At 47.7% G+C, this 21,004-nt stretch overlaps 1 protein-coding gene across 2 annotated transcripts in view; it reads left to right on the top strand.

Moving 5' to 3' along the window:
• The window catches only part of MPP7 (MAGUK p55 scaffold protein 7), a 239,591-nt gene extending 219,235 nt beyond the window's left edge, over positions 1 to 20,356 (top strand). For both annotated transcript variants that reach the window (XM_051821591.3, XM_008268037.5), the window contains 5 exons: positions 7,925 to 8,005; positions 12,256 to 12,349; positions 14,104 to 14,212; positions 15,873 to 16,016; positions 17,354 to 20,356. In XM_051821591.3, coding sequence (XP_051677551.1) covers positions 7,925 to 8,005; positions 12,256 to 12,349; positions 14,104 to 14,212; positions 15,873 to 16,016; positions 17,354 to 17,533 — 608 coding nt within the window. In that variant the 3' untranslated portion in view covers positions 17,534 to 20,356. The remainder of the gene's footprint in view (positions 1 to 7,924; positions 8,006 to 12,255; positions 12,350 to 14,103; positions 14,213 to 15,872; positions 16,017 to 17,353) is intronic.
• Positions 20,357 to 21,004: the final 648 nt, after the last annotated feature.

Here is a 21,004-nt window from a genome sequence, read left to right as displayed (position 1 = left end):
GGCCCAAGGACTTGGGCCATCTTCCACTGCTTTCCCAGGCCACAGCAGAGAGCTGGATTGGAAGTGGAGCAGCCGGGACTAGAACCGGTGCCCATATGGGATGCCGGTGCTTCAGCTCAGGGCTTTAACCCACTGCACCACAGCACCAGCCCCTAAAGTAATTTTAAAAAAAGAAAGAAAAGAACTCTTCCATCAGGGCTTGTTATGAGTTGCTTAGCTGCTGTTATACCTGTTGTGTAGTTTGATCGCGAGAGAACTTGAAGTTTAGTTTTATAAACGCATCTATCATTCCCAAACACAGAAATCCAGCCACGCACTAATACGATTGTGGGTCAAATAGAATAACATTGTTTTAAATGCCCCCCAGGGCAACAAAATAGTTCTTCAATATGATCAGTAGACTTTTTATAGCAGATGTCTGATCCCGGGCATCTCTGGAGAGTTCCGCGGATTCATCTTGCAATAAATCAGATGAACACGTGCGCCCCGCCCCAGGTAACAGAGGCAGCTTAGATGTGTATTGCAGACTCCAGGAATTCTGATCGTTTTCGCTGGATAGCGAGAGTAACGAGTCTGGCCAAAACCATTAAAAATGTCTGCAGGGAAATGTGGAGGAATTCTCGGGTTTAGCAGAACAGGTACATTGGAGGTGAACGCGTGGTAAAAGCTTCCTCCGTGTCAGTAGTGGGGCACATTGTGCCCTTTTCATGTTTGCACGAAACGCACAAGTGAGTAGTATTTGGCCAGTGCCAAAAAAATCTCTCCGATATATAATTTATGATTGGCCATGCATCCAAATAAGAATGGGTTTTGTCACTGATGCATTAGGCCTGTTGCCTGAATGTGCACTGTGATAAAACCAATTTGGCTTGTCTCCACCTACCTGTGCTTCTCCTTTTGAGGAGGTTCTTTCCCGATTGCATTATCTTTACCATGACCATCCTTTCCTGTAGAAGGTACCACCCACCTGTATTTAAATTATGAAATTGAATCTGGTATTCATCAGCCTTAAGAAAAACCAGGGTTTGGCCCTGTGGCATAGTGGGTAAAGCTGTTACCTGCAATGGCGGCGTCCCATACGGGTGCTGGTTGGTGTCCCAGCTGCTCCACTTCTGATGCAGCTCCCCGTTGGTGGCCTGGGAAAGGCAGTGGAAGATGCTCCAAGTGCTTGGGCCCCTGCACCCATGTGGGAGACCTGGAAGAAGCTCCTGGCTCCTGGATTTGGCCTGGCCCAACCCTGGCTCCTGTGGCTAACCTTGAGCATGGCACCTGCCCACCACACCCAGGCATCGCAGGTGCATGTGTCTTGTGACTCCCACTCCTTCCAGTAGTTCGACATCTGCAACAGCCCAGCAAGTGGGTGTGGTTTAAATAAATAAGCTAACAAGTGACTACAGTTTGCCAGTGAGGAAGACAACTGGGGAACAAGGTGGACACCATCTTTGCTAGCACAGAGCTCAGTCTGTTAGGGGAACAGGACAGCTGGCAACTGTGAGATAGTGTGGTAAGTTCTTCTGAGTGGGAATAAAGGAAACACTTGAACTTGGTATCTAACCCACATTTAGTGTGACTGTGAGGATTCCTTTAAAGTATATCTAAGCTGAATCTCAAACAATAAGCAAGAAGTGGGTAAGTGAAGAGAAGGCAGGAGTTTTCTTTCTTTTTTGGATAAAAATGGTTTAAGATATACTTTATGGGCCGGCGCTGTGGCATAGTAGGCTAAGCCTCTGCCTGTGGCACTGGCATTCCTTATGGGCACCAGTTCGTGTTCTGGCTGCTTCTCTTCAGATCCAGCTCTCTGCTTATGGATTGGGAAAGCAGTGGAGGATGGCCCAAGTGCTTGGGTCCCTGCACCTACATGGGAGACCCAGAGGAAGCTCCTGACTTCAGATCAGTCCAGCTCCAGCTGTTGCAGCCATCTGCTGGTTCACTCCCCAAATGTCCACAATGGCCAGGGCTGGGCCAAGCCAAAGCCAGGTGCTTCATCTGGGTCTTCCATATGGGTGCAGGGCCCCAAGCACTTAGGCCATCCTCCACTGCCTTCTCAGGTGCATCAGCAGGGAGCTGGGTCAGAAGTGGAGCAGCCAGGACTTGAACCACCCTGAGATACAGAGACCGTGCCATGTTCCAGAAAGCAGGAGAAATTGATGTCGCTTGCAAAGGAAGGAGTGGCAAGGATAAAGAGGAGGAGCTGTGAGTGTGGCTCATGGCATGCAATGAATATGCACCTTTTGCAAGAGTCACAGTTGATTCTGCACACACCACAGGAAGTGCGAGCGGGGCTGCCTAAGCCAGGATGGTGGGAACGGGAGCGAGCCGAAGCTGGAGGAGAGCTTAAGGTTAAGGGAAAATGGGGAGCTTTGTCATCCTCGTGTTCGGGTGGGAGAGGCCGTGTTGATACTGAGGAAAGGAGCTAGCAGCAAGAGGTGCGCTTTCGGAGAGACACCTGTAAGACAAGGTCTCAGAGGGGTCCCACTGGACACGAGGACAGAGGCTGGCCCAGCGGGGTGGAGAAGCAGAACTTCACGGGGAACTTTGGAGGTATCCCCCTGTTGGCTTCCATGTGCTCTGATGCGGTTGAGGTAGGACCCATCTGCTCATCAGATGTTTATTGAGAACGGGCTTTGGGAGCGTGGTAAATGGCACGATTCCTGCGCTCACAGCGCCCCTGTCTGATGGGGAAGACCAATGTCATATCCAGCGGATGGATGGGAGTGTTTAAGTCTGATGGAGGAGTTGTACAGGATACTCTAAAGACCAACGGGAGGGTGGCTTTTGAAAATGACCTCTCTGCCAGGGCTGGGGCCGTGGCTCACTTGGTTAATCCTCCACCTTGCAGCGCCGGCATCCCATATGGGCGCTGGGTTCTAGTCCCAGTTGCTCCTCTTCCAGTCCAGCTCTCTGCTGTGGCCCAGGAGGGCAGTGGAGGATGGCCCAAGTGCTTGGGCCCCTGCACCCGCATGGGAGACCAGGAGGAAGCACCTGGCTCCTGACTTCGGATCGGTGCAGCACTGGCCATAGAGGCCATTTGGGGGGTGAACCAATGGAAGGAAGACCTTTCTCTCTGACTGTCTGTCTCTCACTGTCTATAACTCTACCTGTCAAATAAATAAGTAAAAATTAAAAAAAAAAAAGAAGAAAAAAAGAAAATGACCTCTCTGCCACCAGACGTCACTGGAAGGAAATGGTTGGTGAGGGGTGGGCGTTTGGCCTGGCGGTTAACGCTCTGATTAAGACACACACGCACGTCCCACATCGTAATGCCTGGGTTCAAGTCCTGGCTCCGGCTCCAGACTCCACGTGCCTACTAAGGCAGACCCTGGGAGGCAGCTGTGACACTGAAACGATTAGATGCCTGCAGCCCATGTGTGGGAGACCTAGATTGAGTTCTTGGCTCCTGGCTTAGGCTGGCCCGGCCCAGCCAGGATGGTTGCAAGCATTTGGGGAGTGAACTGTCTGTCTCTATGTGTCTTGCTCTGCTTCTCAAGTAAATAAAGTACACAGGGGCTGATGAGTAGATGTGAGAGAGCTGTTAGGATGTTGTTTAAACTGGTGTTTTAAGCCACCGTTTGGGACAGCCACCACGAGTCCCAGCTACGCCATGTTTCTTGCTCATGCACCCCTGAGAGGCAGCAGGTGGTGGCCTGAGTGTGTCAACTCCCACCACCCACATGGGAGCCAGGTTGATTTCTTGGCTCTTGGCTCTGGCCTGGGCCGTCCCTGGCTGTTGCTGGCATTTGGGGGAGTGAACCAGCAGACAGAAGATCAGTCTCTTGTCTCTCTCTCCCCCTTTCACCCTCCCGGTCTCTCTCGCTCTCTCTGTTGCTCTGCCTTCCAAATAAATGAGTAACTTAACTTAAAAAAACTGGTGGCATCATGGAGCAGGGTCTGAATGATATTTAGGAGATCAAATCGGCATCCTTTGACAATTAACGGTAGAGGTGTGCGAGAGAAACAAGGCACGCTCCCAGGTGTGAGTAGCCAGGAGAATGGGAGGGGAGGGAGGTTGCCATTGCATGGACCTCTAGGAAATCCACCTGCTCGGGGAAGCGCAGATTCACTGTGGGAGCAGGTAAGACAATTGGCTTGTGTGTGGACACCCGCCTGCTGCTATCTTGGCTGTGAGGGTTTTCTGTACTAGCCCGGTGGGGGTGTGCTGAGGGGCCATGGACTGAGCATAGATGGGAGTTTCCTTGGCAAGTTTGGAAAAGCAACAGAGTTGAAGATACCAGCAGGCAGAAGAAGAGTCCTGATGTCCCGTGGAAGGGAAGCCGTGAGGGCTTTTGGAATTTTTATTGTTTTGTTTTTAATGTAAAGAAATAAAGTCCTTACGATCACAAGCAATGTCTGAATGAGAGACCCAAAAATTTCAGGGATTTGGTGTTACACTGGGAGGTGTGCGTTTGATGCTTTAGTATGAAGCAGCACCTGGCGATGCCTGGTTAGGGGTCGACATGACTGCAGACATCAGGGAGGCAAGAAGCTGGTGTTTTGGAGGGCGTTCCACACGGGTGCTGACATTACCCACGGTGCTGGCAGGAAGTAAGGCGCAGGAAGTGACTGGAGCCAGTGCTGAGGTCTTCCCTCTGCTAAAAAGTCATCACTAAAGTGGTGACTCAGCAGGATTTCTATAGATCCTAAAGTGCTGAGTCACTGCCTGAGAGTATTTAACTCCGCGGTAGGGGCAAAGCTCGGGCCATTTGTGTTCCTGTCTTCACTTTGAGAGTCTTGACACATTACCCTTATTTCCTTTTTTTTTTTTCTTTTGACAGGCAGAGTGGACAGTGAGAGACAGAGAGAAAGGTCTTCCTTTACCGTTGGTTCACCCCACAATGGCCGCTGTGGCCAGCGCGCTGCGGCTGGCGCACCATGCTGATCCGAAGCCAGGAGCCAAGTGCTTATCCTGGTCTCCCATGCGGGTGCGGGGCCCAAGGACTTGGGCCATCCTCCACTGCACTCCCGGGCCACAGCAGAGAGCTGGCCTGGAAGAGGAGCAACCGGGACAGAATCTGGCGCCCCGACCGGGACTAGAACCCGGGGTGCCAGCGCCACCAGCAGAGGATTAGCCTAGTGAGCCGCGGCACTGGCCCCCTTATTTCCTTATTACAATTGAGGTTGCCCACCCCTCCCCCCTTTTTTAAGACAGAGATAGAAGGGGGTGGGGGAGAGATCTTCCATCCACTGGTTCACTCCGCAAATGGCCTCAATGGCCAGGACTTGAACCAGCACCCACATGGAATGCCAGCACCGCAGGAGGGGGCTTCACCTTCCATGGCACAGTGCCAGCCCCAAGGTTGTTTCCTGATCACAGCCAAGTATGTCTGGTCCATGGTCTCTATCCAAGTGCAGTCCTTGTCCTGACACTCACCTGAGCTCCTCTGTGCCTTCACTGCCCTCCTTTTTTGCACCGAATGGGCCCCTGCCCTTTTAAATCCAAATGTATTAATAACAAGCAGGTGCAGACATCTGGCTTCGTTCGGGCTTCTGCTCCAGGCGTGCCAAGCATTTCCGTGTCGGAATCCCTATTGTTTTATTATCAATTACTTTTCTGGCTCTCCCATATTGCAGTTAGGGCAATATATTAACTTGGAGGGGGCGCTGTATGTGTTAGTAAGCTCCATTAGTCATTAAGTCCATCTCAGGGCATAAAAGGGATATTATGGAGTGTTTATTATAAAAGAGAGGGCTGAAAGCTGTTGGCTTAGACAACAAGGGAACGTTGCCAGTGCGCTGGTGCCGGAGCACAGCGTGGGGAGAGGCGGGAGGTGGTAGCGGGCGAGCTCCCCCCTGGGAGCAGGTGTTTTTTCGGTCCAACAGCAGGTCCCAATTCCTGCCCCCTTCAGCTGTGCTCAGACTTTGCCCTGCACGCGGAATGCACACCCTACTCTATTCTATCCACCTACAACGTGCCTGCCTTCTCTGAGAGAGAACCTCACTGTTTCCAAGGATCCCTCGCGACTCACCCATGTAGAAAGAAGAGATAGGCAAGAGAAAACCATCACCACTCTGTTATTCCAGAGCCCCCCCCCCCCACGCCCCGCCAGAGCTGTGAGAAGCTTGCAGATGTGAAGGGAATGCCAGGCATTTGGGACATCTGTCTTTCTAACATTTGAGTTCTGATTCCTCTTTGAAAAAACTGCTCTTTTGTTTATTCGGCAGTTTTGTGGTCCCAGTTAACAGGTGACTTCCTTTGAAAGCAGAGTTCATTTATCACCATTGATCATCTCCAGCCTTTAATAAATGCCTCGCTCAGTACGCAGGCTCAGTGTGCATGCGCCGGGTGATTTAAACGTGTGAGGCCTGTGCATGTTTTCAGATGCTTGAGGACCAACTGAAAATACACAGTGGAGCCAAGATCTTGAACATTCAAAAGGCATAGTTGACTTTGCATCCAAAGTCAAGTCCGGGTAAAAGGCTTTCTTTTATTAAAATCTAAAGATATTTAAAATTGAGCTTTTCCATGCTCTGGCTGTGCAACAGTGTTTTAGGCTTTTGTGGCTGCCCTTACTTGGGAATGGACTCAGATACGCTTTTAAGTGCGCTTTGTTTAAAACATTAATATTTCTGGGACTGGCACTGTGGCGTAGCAGGTTGGGCTGCTGCCTTCGATGCCAGCATCTCATGTGGGCACCAGTCGGGTCCTGGCTGCTTCATTTCTGATCCAGCTCCCTGCTAATGGCCTGGGAAAGCAGCAGCAGATGACCCCAAGTCCTTGGGTTCCTGCACCCACATGGGAGACCCGGAAGAAGCTCATGGTTCCTGGCTTTGGCCTGGCTCAGCTCCAGCCATCGTGACCATTTGGGAAGTGGATGGAAGATCGATCTCTCTCTCTCTCTAACACTGACTTTAAAATAAATAATTCTTTAAAAAAAAATCTTTTTAATTTTCATTCCAATTGCATATGTTTATGGGATACGGTATGATGATTCAATACATATATACAATGTATAATGATCAAGTCAAGTTAGTTAGCATCCATCTCCTTAAACATCTTTAAAAGTTTTGGTTTACTACTCAATAATTGTATTTGTAAAGCATAAATATTTCCAACTTTCTGAGGGAACAACAGAGACTTTAAAAAGTAAACAAGAGAAATGGATTTCTAAGAGAGAGTGAGCACTTGGCACAGCAGTTAAGGTACCATTTGAGATGCCCGCATCCCCTAGTGGGGTGCCTGGGTTTGAGCCCAGACGTCTCTGCTTCCCATCCAGCTTCCTGCTGGTGTGCACCCTGCAAGGGCACAGGCACTTGGGTCCCTGCCACCCGTTTGCGAGGCTCAGATTGAGTTCCAGGCTCTTGGCTTTGGCCTGACCTAGCCCTGGCTGTTGCAGGCATCTTGGGAGTGAACCCGTGGACAGAAGATGAGTCTCTGTGTCTCTGCCCTGCAAGTAATTTAAAAACAACACCAACACCACCAGCCCTCGCCTGGCCTCATGGACACCTGGAAATGATCTCTACTTAGGAGGCAAGGTCGAGGACCTGTTTGCCATCAGTCTTACAGGTTCACGTCAGGTGTAGAGATGTGTATGTGCCAGCGCCGTGGCTCACTAGGCTAATCCTCCGCCTTGCAGCGCTGGCACACCAGGTTCTAATCCCGGTCGGGGTGCCGGATTCTGTCCCGGTTGCCCCTCTTCCAGGCCAGCTCTCTGCTGTGGCCAGGGAGTGCAGTGGAGGATGGCCCAAGTGCTTGGGCCCTGCACCCCATGGGAGACCAGGAGAAGCACCTGGCTCCTGCCATCGGATCAGCGCGGTGCGCCAGCCATTTTGGGGGTGAACCAACGGCAAAGGAAGACCTTTCTCTCTGTCTCTCTCTCTCACTGTCCACTCTGCCTGTCAAAAAAAAAAAAAAAAAGAAAGAAAGAAAGAAAGAAAGAAATGTGTATGTGGTGCTGTGTGTGGTAATCGATCTCTGTGATTCTTTCAGGTCCTGTAGGAGTGGGGCTGAATGAGCTGAAGCGGAAACTGCTGATCAGCGACACCCAGCACTACGGTGTGACCGTGCCCCGTGAGTTGTGCCCATTTTACAGGGCAAGAAACTGAGACTGGGCGGTTATGGGGCTTGCCTGGATCGCATGGATCACTGGCAGGACATCTGTTCTCACAATACCTTACTCGTAGATTTTTATGGTGACTTTTAGCACACATACAACTTCACATTATTGTTTACAGATCTCTGAAATAGAAGTCCCACTATTCTGTTTCCCAAAATAAATGCTAATGTGTTCCAGAGTATTTCACCAGCTTTAGGAGCACAACGACCAAACCCACAGAGAGCCTACGGAGACGTCTTACGTTAGAAACTTTTCTTAATGACTTTTGGTAGGCACAAACTAGCAGATAGTGTTCAGCAGGCCATATAGTTCAGATTCGGTCGGTGGCTTTTCAGGACACGGAATTAAATCTGTTTTTGTAAAAGCAGTTTTCGTAGGCATTCTTACAAATGAAATGTGATGCCTGAGGCATTTTGATCTCCAGAATAAATGCCATTTGACTGCTTAATATGTTGATGTTAGAAAAAGCTGTCTGAAAGGCTAAATTGAAATGTTGGCTTTTTCAAGTGGTTTTGGTACTTTTTTTTTTTTTAAGTCGTTTGTGCCCTTAGCAATGTTCTCTAGTTTGGGAAGAGTTCAACTTTATTTTAAAATCACCATATTCTGTTGCGTCCAGTTACTTCTTGTTACTACATTTTTTCCAAATTGTTGTTTGTAATCATTTTCAGCCCTAAGTTACACGACTGCTGGTTTGTACCAGCAGAGATGAAAGTCAAGGAAAATGTGGAATTAGTTCCCTTTTTCCCTTCCCCCTTTAATTATTCACTTCTCTTACCAAAGCCCAGACGTGGTGTCCTCAGTAATTAGGACCGTTTGCACAACGGTCCTTCGGCCTACAGGTGACCAGCAGTGAAGAGGAGAAACTTAGGAGACACGAGCAGATTACAAAGAGCAAAATGAATTGATGCCTTCCCACTGTGTGCCCCTGTCTTCACTCACTTGGCCCTGCCAGCAGAGGTGGCCGTGCAGGGGACACTGTGTCCACTTGCCAGGGAAGGAGACATGCACAGGCAGGAGTCTTTGATCCCTTCTGGGTTCCGCGGATGTTGGCTGCACTTGGATTCTTTTTAAATTGTTATATTTTAAAGATTTATTTATTTATTTGAGAGGCAGAGTTACAAAGAGAGAGAGAGAGGTCTTCCATCTGCTGGTTCACGCCCCAGATGGCCACAACTGCCAGCGCTGTGCCAATCCGAAGCCAGGAGCCAGGAGCTTCTTCCCGGTCTCCCCCGTGGGTGCAGGGGCCCAAGCACTTGGGCCATCTTCTACTGCTTTCCCAAACCATCAACAGGGAGCTGGATCTGAAGTGGAGCAGCCGAGACTGGAACCGGCACCCTTACGGGATGCCAGTGCTGCAGACAGAGGCTTAACCTGCTACGCCACAGCGCCAGCCCCCAAGTTGTACCTGAATTTAAACCAGGTTTCATGAAAGCGCATCTCATGCTCCTCCCCCTGTGTGAGCCAGCAGCCCGTTATGGTCGCCCAGTTAGGAGTAGAAACATTTCTTTGGAAGGTGATAAATATCAAAAAGGCCAAGATGCGGATGTGACCCTCTGGGGTGGCTCTGGTGTTCCTGACTTGGGCCAACTACTAAGATGACATGTGCTTCTGAAGTTGTTCTGGAAGATGGAAATTTCCAGAAAGATTGTGGGGTTGGGACTCTTCAAAGAAACCCCCAAGTTAATCTTTTCCATTCTGATTCAAGTTTCTTCCCCTCCCCTCCCCTTCTTTTCTTGATTAATTGGTCGATTTTTCAAAAGAGAGAGACAGAGAAAGAGGTCATCCATCCACTGGTTCACTCCCCAAATGCCTGCAACAGCCAGGGCTGGGCCAGGCTGAAGCCAGGAGCCAGGACCTCCATCTGGTTTCCCACAGGGGTGGCAGGGGCCCAAGCACTTGGGCCATCTTCTGCTGCCTTCTTGGGCACATTAGCAGGGAGCTGGAGCGGAAGTGGAGCAGCTGGGACTTGAGCGATAACACCCACTCTGCTTTTTCATTTTCTTAATCCTGTCTTTTCAGAGGAAAATGTCTTAATTTCAATGAAGTTTCAATGTATCCTTTTTTTTTTTTTTTTTTGGTTGATATTTGCGTTCAGTGTAAAACTCCTCAGCTAGCTCAAGGTCACAAAGAAATTCTCCTGTTTTCTTTGAGAAGTTTCATGGTTTTACGTTTAGGTTCTTTCAAATCCATTTCAAATTATTGTTTGTTCTGTTGTTTAACAGGCTTGCCTTGTTCCTCATCTCAGGGGAACAAATTTCCATCTCTCACTGTTGAGTACCAGGGTGCTTCAAAAGTGTGTACAAAGAAGGCATTGAAAGATAACTTTGGGGGCAGGCACTTTGTGCGCTGGTTAAAATGGGGTTCCTGTCAGTGTGTGGATTCAAGTCCCGGCGCCATTGCCCATCCATCTTCCTGCTAATGTGCACCCTGGGAGGCTGCACTGATACCTCAGGTACTTGGATCCCTGCCACCCACTTGAGCAACCCAGTGGAGTTCCAGGCTCCTGGCCTGGCCCCGCTGTTGTAGGGATTTGAGCAATGAACCCGCAGATGGAAGCTCTCTCTGTGTGTCTCAAATAAAAGGAAAAGAAATAAGAAGCAAGCATTTTTTTTAAATGGCTGTTTGCTTGGTTTTTTTTTTTTTTTTTTTTTGGTGCTAACAATATGTGAAATCCATGCATAATTTTTTTTCATAACACACATTTTCCATGAATGTGTTGAAGACTCCTGTTAATGGGACTTTGTAAGTTCTGTTAGAATATTCTGCAGAATGTCGGTGTTTTTATCTTAGCAGGTAGTCCGCAGCTGACGTCTAGACTCTAAGTTCTCTATCTCATTTACCTTTGCTGTGTTGATTGGAGTCTGCCTGGTTCAAGGAGCGGTTTGAGCCTTGAGTGCATGATTCCAATTTCAGCTCAGTTCTACAGCTTTTCTACCTTGGTTTGGGGCGGGGGGGGGGGGGGGGTCTGTGCCTCTGTTATTGAGGCTGAGATTTGTGTGTTCTTAGTGCTCGTCTTAAAACCTTTGGGATGCTGATTTGAGTCTCAGCTGCATGGATGTCACCCAGGGGCTATTCTTAGAGTTGTGTCAGTTCACAGGGGGAAAAAAAAAAAAAGAAAGAAAGAAAGTAGCTCCTTCTCCAGTTTCCACCCCTCCTGCATCCCTGCCACGGCCCTCCACAGGGCTTCCTCCCCTCTCACCCCAGCCCAGTCTTTTCACCAAAAAAGACAGAGTTTCTTATGGAGCACAGCTGAAGAACATCCCACCACGCTGTTCTGCCAGTGATCCCTTCGTTTGGGGACAGAGCCACAGGGAAAAGGAAGTTAAACTCCTCCGCACAGCACACGGGCTGGCTCCCTCCAGGATCCACCTGCTTATCTCGAAGAGCTCAGAGCCCTTGAGTGGGGTCCTCAGTAGGAAGGAGGGGCTCCAGTGGGCTTGCACTCGCTGTCCTAGCACAGGCGCTGCTGGGTGGGGGTGGGGTTGGTTCTGCTCCTGTTTACTCTACTAACGGATAATCAGGAGCTGCTGAAAGACTTAGAAATGCATGGGGGCCTGAGAAGACGCCCTAGCACCTCTGCAGGGGAGGGGACGAGCAGCCCCTCCAGTCCGTGCGTCCAGGCAGGGAGCAGCTCTAGAGCCTGCCTCACAGCCTGGTGGACTAGGCGGGGGAGTCAGGATCAATAAATAGAGATAGTCAGAGGCCAGCGTTGTGCTGCAGAGGTTAAGCCACCGCCTGCACCTCCAGCATTCCATGTGAGCGCGGGTTCTAGTCCCAGATGGTCCTGCTTCCGAACCTGGTTCCTGCTAATGCACCTGGGAAAGCAGCGGAAGATGGCCCAGGTACTTGGGACTTGACACCCATGTGGGAGACCCGGATGGAGTTCCAGGTTCCTGACTTCAATCTGGCCCAACCAGGACACTGTGGCCATTTGGGGAGTGAACCAGGGGATGGAAGACCTCTCTCTCTCACTCTCTCTCTTTCTGGGTTGTGTGTGTGTGTTTCCCTCTTTCTCTGTAACTGCCTTTCAAAGAAATTATAAATGAAGAAAATAAAGTCTAAATTTTTGACACAATCTTATATTTTTCTTTGATTTGCTTTTGAACAGTTTAAAAATCCCATTTAAGAAAACCAAGTACATGTGGTGGTCTGTATTTCAGTATTTTCTTCGGGCTTTTCTAAACTCTTCTGCGTTCAATCACAGATACCACAAGAGCAAGAAGAAGCCAGGAGAGTGATGGCGTTGAGTACATTTTCATCTCCAAGCACCTGTTCGAGACAGACGTCCAAAACAACAAGTACGTGGAATCTTCTAGAACTCTTGGGCTTACTGTTAAGCACGTGCCTGTCTATCCAGTTATAGAAAGCCAAGGGTCCCCCTTCATTTGAAATGTATTTTTTATTTATTTTTTTATTTATTTATTTTTTCTGACAGGCAGAGTGGACAGTGAGAGAGAGACAGAGAGAAAGGTCTTCCCTTTTGCCGTTGGTTCACCCTCCAATGGCCGCCGCGGCCAGCGCGCTGCGGCCTGGGCACCGTGCTGATCCGATGGCAGGAGCCAGGTGCTTCTCCTGGTCTCCCATGGGGTGCAGGGCCCAAGCACTTGGGCCATCCTCCACTGCACTCCCGGGCCACAGCAGAGAGCTGGCCTGGAAGAGGGGCAACCGGGACAGAATCCGGCGCCCCAACCGGGACTAGAACCCGGTGTGCCGGCGCCGCAAGGCGGAGGATTAGCCTAGTGAGCCGCGGCACCGGCCTGAAATGTATTCTGGTTATTGCAGAATTGAAACCGACTTGAAAAAATCACGGTAATCCAGGGAGTAATTGTGTCCCATCTTCACGTGTGCTATTTATAACCTGGAGCTGCTGCTTCTCTGCTGCCCTGCGTGTGTCAGAATTAGTTACCAGCATGCGGAGAGGTTGCCTGTGTCTGACCTCTAGGCCACTACCCAGAGCTAACCATATAATCTAGATAGAATTGTGTTTTAAAAACTAATGAGCCAGGCCAGCGCCGCAGCTCACTAGGCTAATCCTCCGCCTGCAGCGCCGGCACCCCGGGGTTCTAGTCCCAGTTGGGGTGCCGGATTCTGTCCCGGTTGCTCCTCTTCCAGTCCAACTCTCTGCTGAGGCCCAGGAGTGCAGTGGAGGATGGCCCAAGTCCTTGGGCCCTGCACCCCATGGGAGACCAGGAGAAGCACCTGGCTCCTGGCTTCGGATCAGCGCGGTGCGCTGGCTGCAGCGGCCATTTGGGGGGGTGAACCAACGGGAAAAGGAAGACCTTTCTCTCTCTCTCACTGTCTAACTCTGCCTGTCAAAAAAACAAAAAACTAATGAGCCACCAGGTCCTATACCCCAGAGTCTCCTACAGCACCCCTCTTCTCACATGGGCGCTTTCACACTTGGAAACACGGTTCCATTTTTGGTACTCGCCTGTGCCGTCTCCTCCAGCAAGCTCTTAAGTTTTCTCCTCCCCCCCCCCCCCCAAAGGTTTTCCATTTGCTTAAGCATGAATATTTTAGGATATCAGACGCAGCGTGTATTTTAGTGCAGGATTGTGGGATTTTATTGAAACATCGAAATGCTTTTTGCGCCCTTGGCGCAGCCGTTGTGTTTTTATAGCACGTAATTGGCTGTCCTTGTTCCATTAGCCACCACCCAGCTCCCGTGGCTCCGAGGGCCTGTGTGGCTCCTCGGTCACGTGCAGCACAACTTCAGGAGTCTCTGTTGTCTGGCTTACTCCCTGTTTTATTGCGTCGCATTAGTTCTGAAACGGGGGGTGATGGAAAGCATAAGCGTGCCCCTGGACTGAAGTACTTTTCTTCTGCGTTAAGTGTAATCCAAGCAAGTGTTACTGATTTGGAAATATAAAATTGAAGATTTTTTTTTTAAGTTGACATTCTGAAGTACTTGGCTCTATTTATTTTATTAAACATAATAAAAAAATAAATTGCGTGTTCAGCCAAAATAGCTTTAACCTATGAATGATGCCTTGCCACCTATAATATTGTTTTAATTCACACAGGGCTCCAATGCATCTCTCGTTTTCTGTAGGTTCATTGAATACGGTGAATATAAAAACAACTACTACGGCACAAGCATAGACTCGGTGCGGTCTGTCCTCGCTAAGAACAAAGTTTGCTTGCTGGATGTTCAGCCCCATGTAAGTACGCAGTGACCTTGCGCTTGACCTGTGTGACCTCGTGCATGTCACCGGCACACTTAATGTGTACCAAGTCTGCAGTCTGCACGCGTTTCGGCTTCTACGGCACTTTGCCAGGATGTCAAAAGCATTTAAAGGTACATGGAGACATCTTTGGTGACAAAAATGCCTGTCAGGTTATTAGCAAACGGGAGTGGAGAAGACACCCAAGACCCGTGTTTGGGTTTGTAACTCTCGTTTGTGTTTGGTTTTTGTCAAGTAAGGCGACTCTTAGATATTTCTGTGTGTTAGTTTTAGTTACTTATTTATTTTGAAAGGCAGAGTGATAGAGGGAGAGAAAGAGAGATTTTCCATCTACTGCTTCATTCCCCAAAAATCCGCATCGGCTGGTCCAGGCTGAAACCAGGAACCAGAAACCCCATCCAGGTCTCCCATAATAGTGAAAGGGACCCAAGTACTCGAGCCATCTTTTGCTGCCTTGCCTGGAGCAGTAGCCAGGCGCTGGATCGGAAGTGGAGCAGCCAGGACTCCCCTGTGGGATGCCTGCGTGGCCCATGATGTCCTAACCTGCTGAGCCATGATGTGGGGGAGGGGAGGAGATAAAAATATTTTCAAATACAAGTTCAGCTCTCCAGCCTTTTTTTTTTTCTAAAGGTTTTTGTTACAGCTAGTTATCAAGGACCCTCTGGGTAATAATAATATCAAAAGACTTACTGAGTTTAGGGAATTCTCTCCCACACACAGGTAGATGGAAGGAATACAAAGGGCCCAGGGAGGTGAGTAGAAGTCACAGAAACCTACTGTGTTTTCTATGAATAATAGAAGAGAGCGGCTTGGAGGCCCCAAACACAAAGTGATGGAGAGGACAGGGGCAGGCCAGGACCCTGATTTGATCCGTGCACATTATATGCATTTTCTGCAATGTCACCCTGTACCCCCTCACACTAAGGTAATTAAAAAGTATGTATTTTTAGTCTATTGACTGTTAATAAAAATTGTGTTTAAGGAGGCGAAAATCCTAACTAAAGTGAGCTGAGCACCACACGTATCTAATTATCTATCATACCATATGCCATTCTGGTATGTGCAGTTAATGGTTTAACCCATTAAGTACCAACTTTTCAATTCTGCAATATTTAAGCAGCATACTATTTATTTCAGAGTTATCATAGTAGTAAATTTATTGCTCAATGTCAGTCTTTTTTTTTTAATATTTATTTCATTTAGAAGGCAGAGTTACAGAGAGGCAGAGAGAGAGAGAGAGAGAGAGAGAGAGAGGTCTTCCATCCGCTGGTTCATTCCCTAGATGGCCAAAATGGCTGGAGCTGGACCAATCCGAAGCCAGGAGCTTCTTCTGGGTCTCCCACGCGGGTTCAGGGGCCCAAGGACTTGGGCCCTCTTCTACTGCTTTCTCAGGCCATAGCAGAGAGCTGGATCAGAAGAGGAGCAGTCGGGATTGGAACTGGCGCCCGTATGGGATGCTGGCACTGCAGGTGGCGGCTTTAACCCTACGCCACGGCACCAGGCCCCTCAATGTCAGTCTTTACTGGAGTCCTGTGTCTACAATAGAACATACTCAGTAAAAGAATTTTCTCCTGAGCAAGCAAATGCGGTAACCATTGGTGTTAGGAAGAAATGCAAGTGGCTTTCTCCCTTACAGACAGTGAAGCACCTAAGGACGCTCGAGTTCAAGCCCTACGTGATCTTTATAAAGCCTCCATCCATAGAGCGATTGAGGGTGACGAGAAAGAACGCCAAGATCATCTCCAGCCGAGACGACCAGGCAGCTGCAAAGCCCTTTACGGTGAGTACGGGCACGTGCTGCGAGGACGCACAGCTGTCCCAGGAAGCAGCCCGCTGCCACCGGCAAGGCTGTCACGGGTGAACCTGTGGTCCAAAACTCTGCAAAGCGTGGACTTGGATTTGGGTACATGCTTCTTCAACAGTTGTGTCATAATTGCATTTTGTGCTTCCGTGAGTGGCTCTTCTGTTGTTACCTTCCCTGCCAACTCCCCCAAATGCCCGTCCTACCTGGCGCGGGGCTGGGCCTCAGCCAGGACCTGAGGACTTGGTCTGGGTCTCCCGCATGAGTGGCGGGGGACTGCTTGATCCGTCACCTGCTGCCTCTCCAGGTACACGTTAGCAAGAGGCTGGACTCAGCAGTGGAGCCAGGACTCAAACCCCAGCACTCAGGCTTGGGATATAGGATGGACATGGCCCAGGCAGTGTCTTAACCACTGTGCCAGATGTCCACTCCGAGCTCTTTGTATTAAACTGACTCAAAAATATTTTGTCTGCTACTATGAATATTTTGTCTGCTACTATGAATATTTTGTCTGTTATGCATACATATTAGATTTTCGTAGGCCAAACATTTATATAAAAAGGCTAATTATTTTCAGACCAGCCTTACTTTTAAATCTAAAAAGACCAAAGTCAGTTACTTTTAACTCATTTGTAATCTAGATGAAAACTGTTAATAGTGTGTCTTGTTATTTACTAATTTGCATCGATAATCATATTTGACACAATAAAAGTAAAAGCACCATTTGGGGTATAGGATACATCGACTAATATTAATATTCCACAATGAATATTACTGGAATTGGTGACTGTGATGTGTTAATGACTAGAATGGCTTCTACCCAGCCAATCAAAACACTTCCTGGCTTCAAAATGTGAACAGGAGGGCTCCTCAGACGCTCATAATGAGATTGGAAGGGTATGGCAACCACCCTCCGTAAATGCATCCAACTGGGGAAAGTAGCTTATGTTCTAAATTCCTTCCTATGAATAAGCATAAATAACGCAGCCAGGGGCTGCATCAGCACCAGTTCTTTTTCCCCATATCCCTGTCACACATAATGAGTTAGCGACTGCTCCTCTTAAATTCAGCATATGAGGGGGTTTTGACTGTTGGAGGATTTTAGTTCCAAGCTGATCAGAGAGGTAGTTATAGAAATGAGGGCCTGCGAAGAACTTGTGGTGAAAGAGGGTAATTTTTATTTCTGGCTGAGATGAAACACTGAACACTGAGCAGAGCAGCAGTAGATCAACCAGTGGTGGAATGTTTGCATGGCTGGGAAGTGATGTCATTGCCTGGTTAACCGATTTTTTTTGTTCCAATACTTCCTTCTGTAGGAAGAAGACTTTCAGGAAATGATCAAATCTGCACAGATAATGGAAAGCCAATATGGCCATCTTTTTGACAAAATTATAATAAATGATGACCTCACCACGGCCTTTAATGAGCTAAAAACAACTTTTGACAAATTAGAGACAGATACCCATTGGGTCCCTGTGAGCTGGCTGCATTCATAACTTAGGAAAATCCCCATAATTGGTTTTTTAATTGAGTGCATGGTTAAATCAGTTACCATTTTGGTGGTAGGGTTGTTTTTTTTTTTTTTTTCTCTGTATCACTGTCATAGCTGTACAATCTGGGTTAAAACCAAATGCCGGTTTTGTGTGTATCTTTTACAGGCTTATTTGAAACACAGTGTGTGAGTCTTAAGAGTCAGAATCAGAATTTGCACAGTCCTGTATTCCGAGCAAAACTCTGAAACCTTCTTGTAGTCTGTAGTAGAACTCTGTCTGGGCTAGATTTTTTTTTTTCCTTTTAAAGAGATGTAGCTGGAGACTTAAGGTAATACGGGACTTCGGTGCTTCATCCGGGCTCAGAGATGGGCACCACCGTGCAGTCTGCGCGTTAAGCCCTGGAAGACTTACCTGAGTGGCCTCGGGCAGCTCCAGACAGATGCGGAAGCTTTGCTGCTCTCCATGTGACCCATCATGGATTTGTCGGGGCTGGCAGGAAGGCAGAGGCCTCGCACAGGTCCCCCAGTGCTTCATACACAGCACGTTCACACTGTGTGCATTTTTACGGAGTCACCAAACGTTGACCTTGAGTGAGTGGCCTCGGCTTAGTAGCTTGGGAAGTCCTGGTGAGTGCACCAGCAAATATGCAATAAGGGAAAATAGATTTAAAAAAAAAATTGTGTATGCAACTAAAAACCCTTCCTTAAGGCTTAGGAAGAACGATGGGTACCTTGGGGCAAGAGATGATGACATGGGACATTTTCATTTGTAAATCCTCATGAGACCCTTTCTGAAGCCCCCAAAGGCCCCCAAAGTGGTGGGTTTTTAACTGACTTTGAATTTTCCCAGTAAATCAGAAGAACATGATTCCCATTCTGAAACATATGATATGACTAGAGAAAATGTCATCACTTTTCAAATACGTACAATGGATCACCATACATTTAAATTTCAGTAAGATAGGTCCTGGAAAAATGTTCATGTAACATTAACTTTTTTGTCACCAAAGCAATCGTTAACACCAATGAGACACCATCGTAACGTTGGCTCTTGTTAGTCAGAAGTTCAAGAAAGACTCTTAGATGGTAAACATCAAGATCTCTCGTTTTTTTTTTGATACTACTGATCTTCAGCAAGCAAATCTGATAGTTTAAAATATCAGAAATATCCGTATGCTCCTTAAGAGAATTCATGCTGCCAACAGGAGAGCATTGCATCTGTGACTTTTAAACCGAAAAAAGATTATTTTTTGTTGATCTGTAAAGAGAGTTTAAATGTCATGTTTAAAGAAAAATAGAATGTAGTGAAATTTTATATATTTATGAACTATTTGAAAGGCATATTTTTTTAATTTTTAGACGGGGCTATTCATAAAACAAATTGATTATATGTAAAGATGTCATAATTTAAAATACTAGTTTTGTAACTCGAAGTCAGCATTCCATGTAAATACTTTTCTTGCACAGATACAGCCACAAGTGCATTCGGTATTTGGTAGAGTTATGACTCGATGTCTGTAGACCTGCCAGCTCACCTGCGACAAACACATTCAGAAACTCCCCCTGTGGCCTGAGATGCATTCTCAGCAAAATCACCAGGTGATCAGACCAAGCGCTACTTAACCACAGCGTCCAAATAATGAGTTCCAAGTCGATGAGCAACAGTAGTTTAGTTTCAAAAACAGCAGGTGAGGGGGAAGGTCATCACACCTTGACTATGAAGCTATCGAATTGTACAGCAGATCTAAGAAAAGCACATGTCTTTGTTTGGGATGGAACATTTCAGTTCTTGAACACGGATGAGAATTTCCTATAGAGCAAGAACTTCCTGCACCAGGAATGGGGGTGCATGCAGCGAGTGAGTGATTTTGGCAATCCACGGCATAATGTAGGCAGTCCAGATTCTTTCTCCTTAAACATCGACAGTGATTTTCTTTTGAAAATTTTCACTTGCAGATAATCGCTTTGGTTCTTTCCTTGGAGGCTAGAGAGAGTGTGACGGTACTGGAACCTGTCCTTTTTGGTAGTACTGGTGGTGGTGGTGGTGGTGGTGGTGGTGATGGGGTGTTGCCAAAATGTGACAATCCAGGCCTCCTCCCTTTTTTTTTTGTTGTTGTTGTTGTTTTTAAGACCAGATCTAGAGAACAATATTTTCTTAAATAATAAAGAGAAAGCACTTTGGCAGTTTGAGAAATCAGGTAGTAGACATAGCTTTATCCATGGTGTTCACATATGGCCATCTTCATGTCTGCAGAGAGATTTCATTAAAATTTAGTGTGGCCTGGCCAGACCTGAAGGCCTGCTGATAACCACAGCAGAGGCCCCAGAACCGGTACTTCCTTCCCATGGCTCTCTTCTCCGGCGCGGAGATCAGCAGTGTGCCCTCTGGCCCAGCAGCAAGCTCCCAAGGCAGAGTGGCAGCCACTATTTGAGAAAAACAGGGGTGCTGGCTTTCATAAGCCATGTAATGAAAACTGAGAACCAAGAAGGAAATTTTGTGCTCTTGTGACTTGACAAATTAGAATTGGTGAAAAGCAAATAAAAAGAGGAAATTGAACTTTATGATTTTTTTTTTTTAACCATGACTTGACTAAGCAATATGGGAGTTCTTTCTTGGAATCTCCTGAGAGTGTGGAATGATTGAAATGTGTCAAAAGTGTAATAACTCACAATTGACAAGTATGTAAACTTCTCAGAGCTACAAAACATGTTGTTAAAGTCTTCCTGAAGATACAGATTTTTATTATTTATTTCCTTTTTGAGTAGTGAGGATTTATAAGTAAATGTAATGGAAAACCTTTGATCTTAATAAAGTATCTTGGAACAATGTATGTACTTAATTATTTTTCCACTCGTTATTCCACTCTATTACACTGTTAATTTGTTCTGTTACGCTGCTATTCGCTGTGACAGAGCAACTTTGCCTTTGTGCTGCGGTAGGAAGTGAATCATTTGAACTTGCCATAATGAAAACTGAATTTCCTGTTTCATTTCCCATCAAACACTTCTGGCATCCAGGTCACTGGAGACACAGAGCTCGCCAGCCTTCCTCTTCCCCATACAGTACAGTGTTGGAGCGTGTGGAGAAACGCAGTGGGATGGTCCTGACCAGCCCTGAGGGGGATACCCCTGCACCCTCTGCACCTTCAGGAGTCAGCGTGCTGCACAACCCTCGGCCTTATAAGTTGCAGATGGGCAACACCAAACTTCTCAGCCACACACACGTGGGAACAGACTCCACTGCTTCTGCAGGCAAATTCATTAATGCAGGTCTTGTAGCAGTTAAGAGCATGGGGCGTGGGGGTGGGCACACCTGCCCTTTGGGACACCCTCATCCCACATCAGTGCCTGGGTTCAAGTCCTGCATCCGCTTCCAGTCCGGCTGCCTGCTAATGTGCACCCTGGGAGGCAGCAGGTGATGGCTCAAGTGCTTGGGTCCCTGCCACCCATGTCGGAGACACAGGTGGAGTTGTTG

Source organism: Oryctolagus cuniculus, chromosome 13, assembly GCF_051225735.1.
Source record: "Oryctolagus cuniculus isolate XC-2025 breed Fujian yellow rabbit chromosome 13, ASM5122573v1, whole genome shotgun sequence".
In the NCBI taxonomy this organism is placed as follows: domain Eukaryota; kingdom Metazoa; phylum Chordata; class Mammalia; order Lagomorpha; family Leporidae; genus Oryctolagus; species Oryctolagus cuniculus.
Note: the sequence above shows the minus strand (reverse complement) of the source record. Positions and strands in the feature narration are given on the sequence as shown.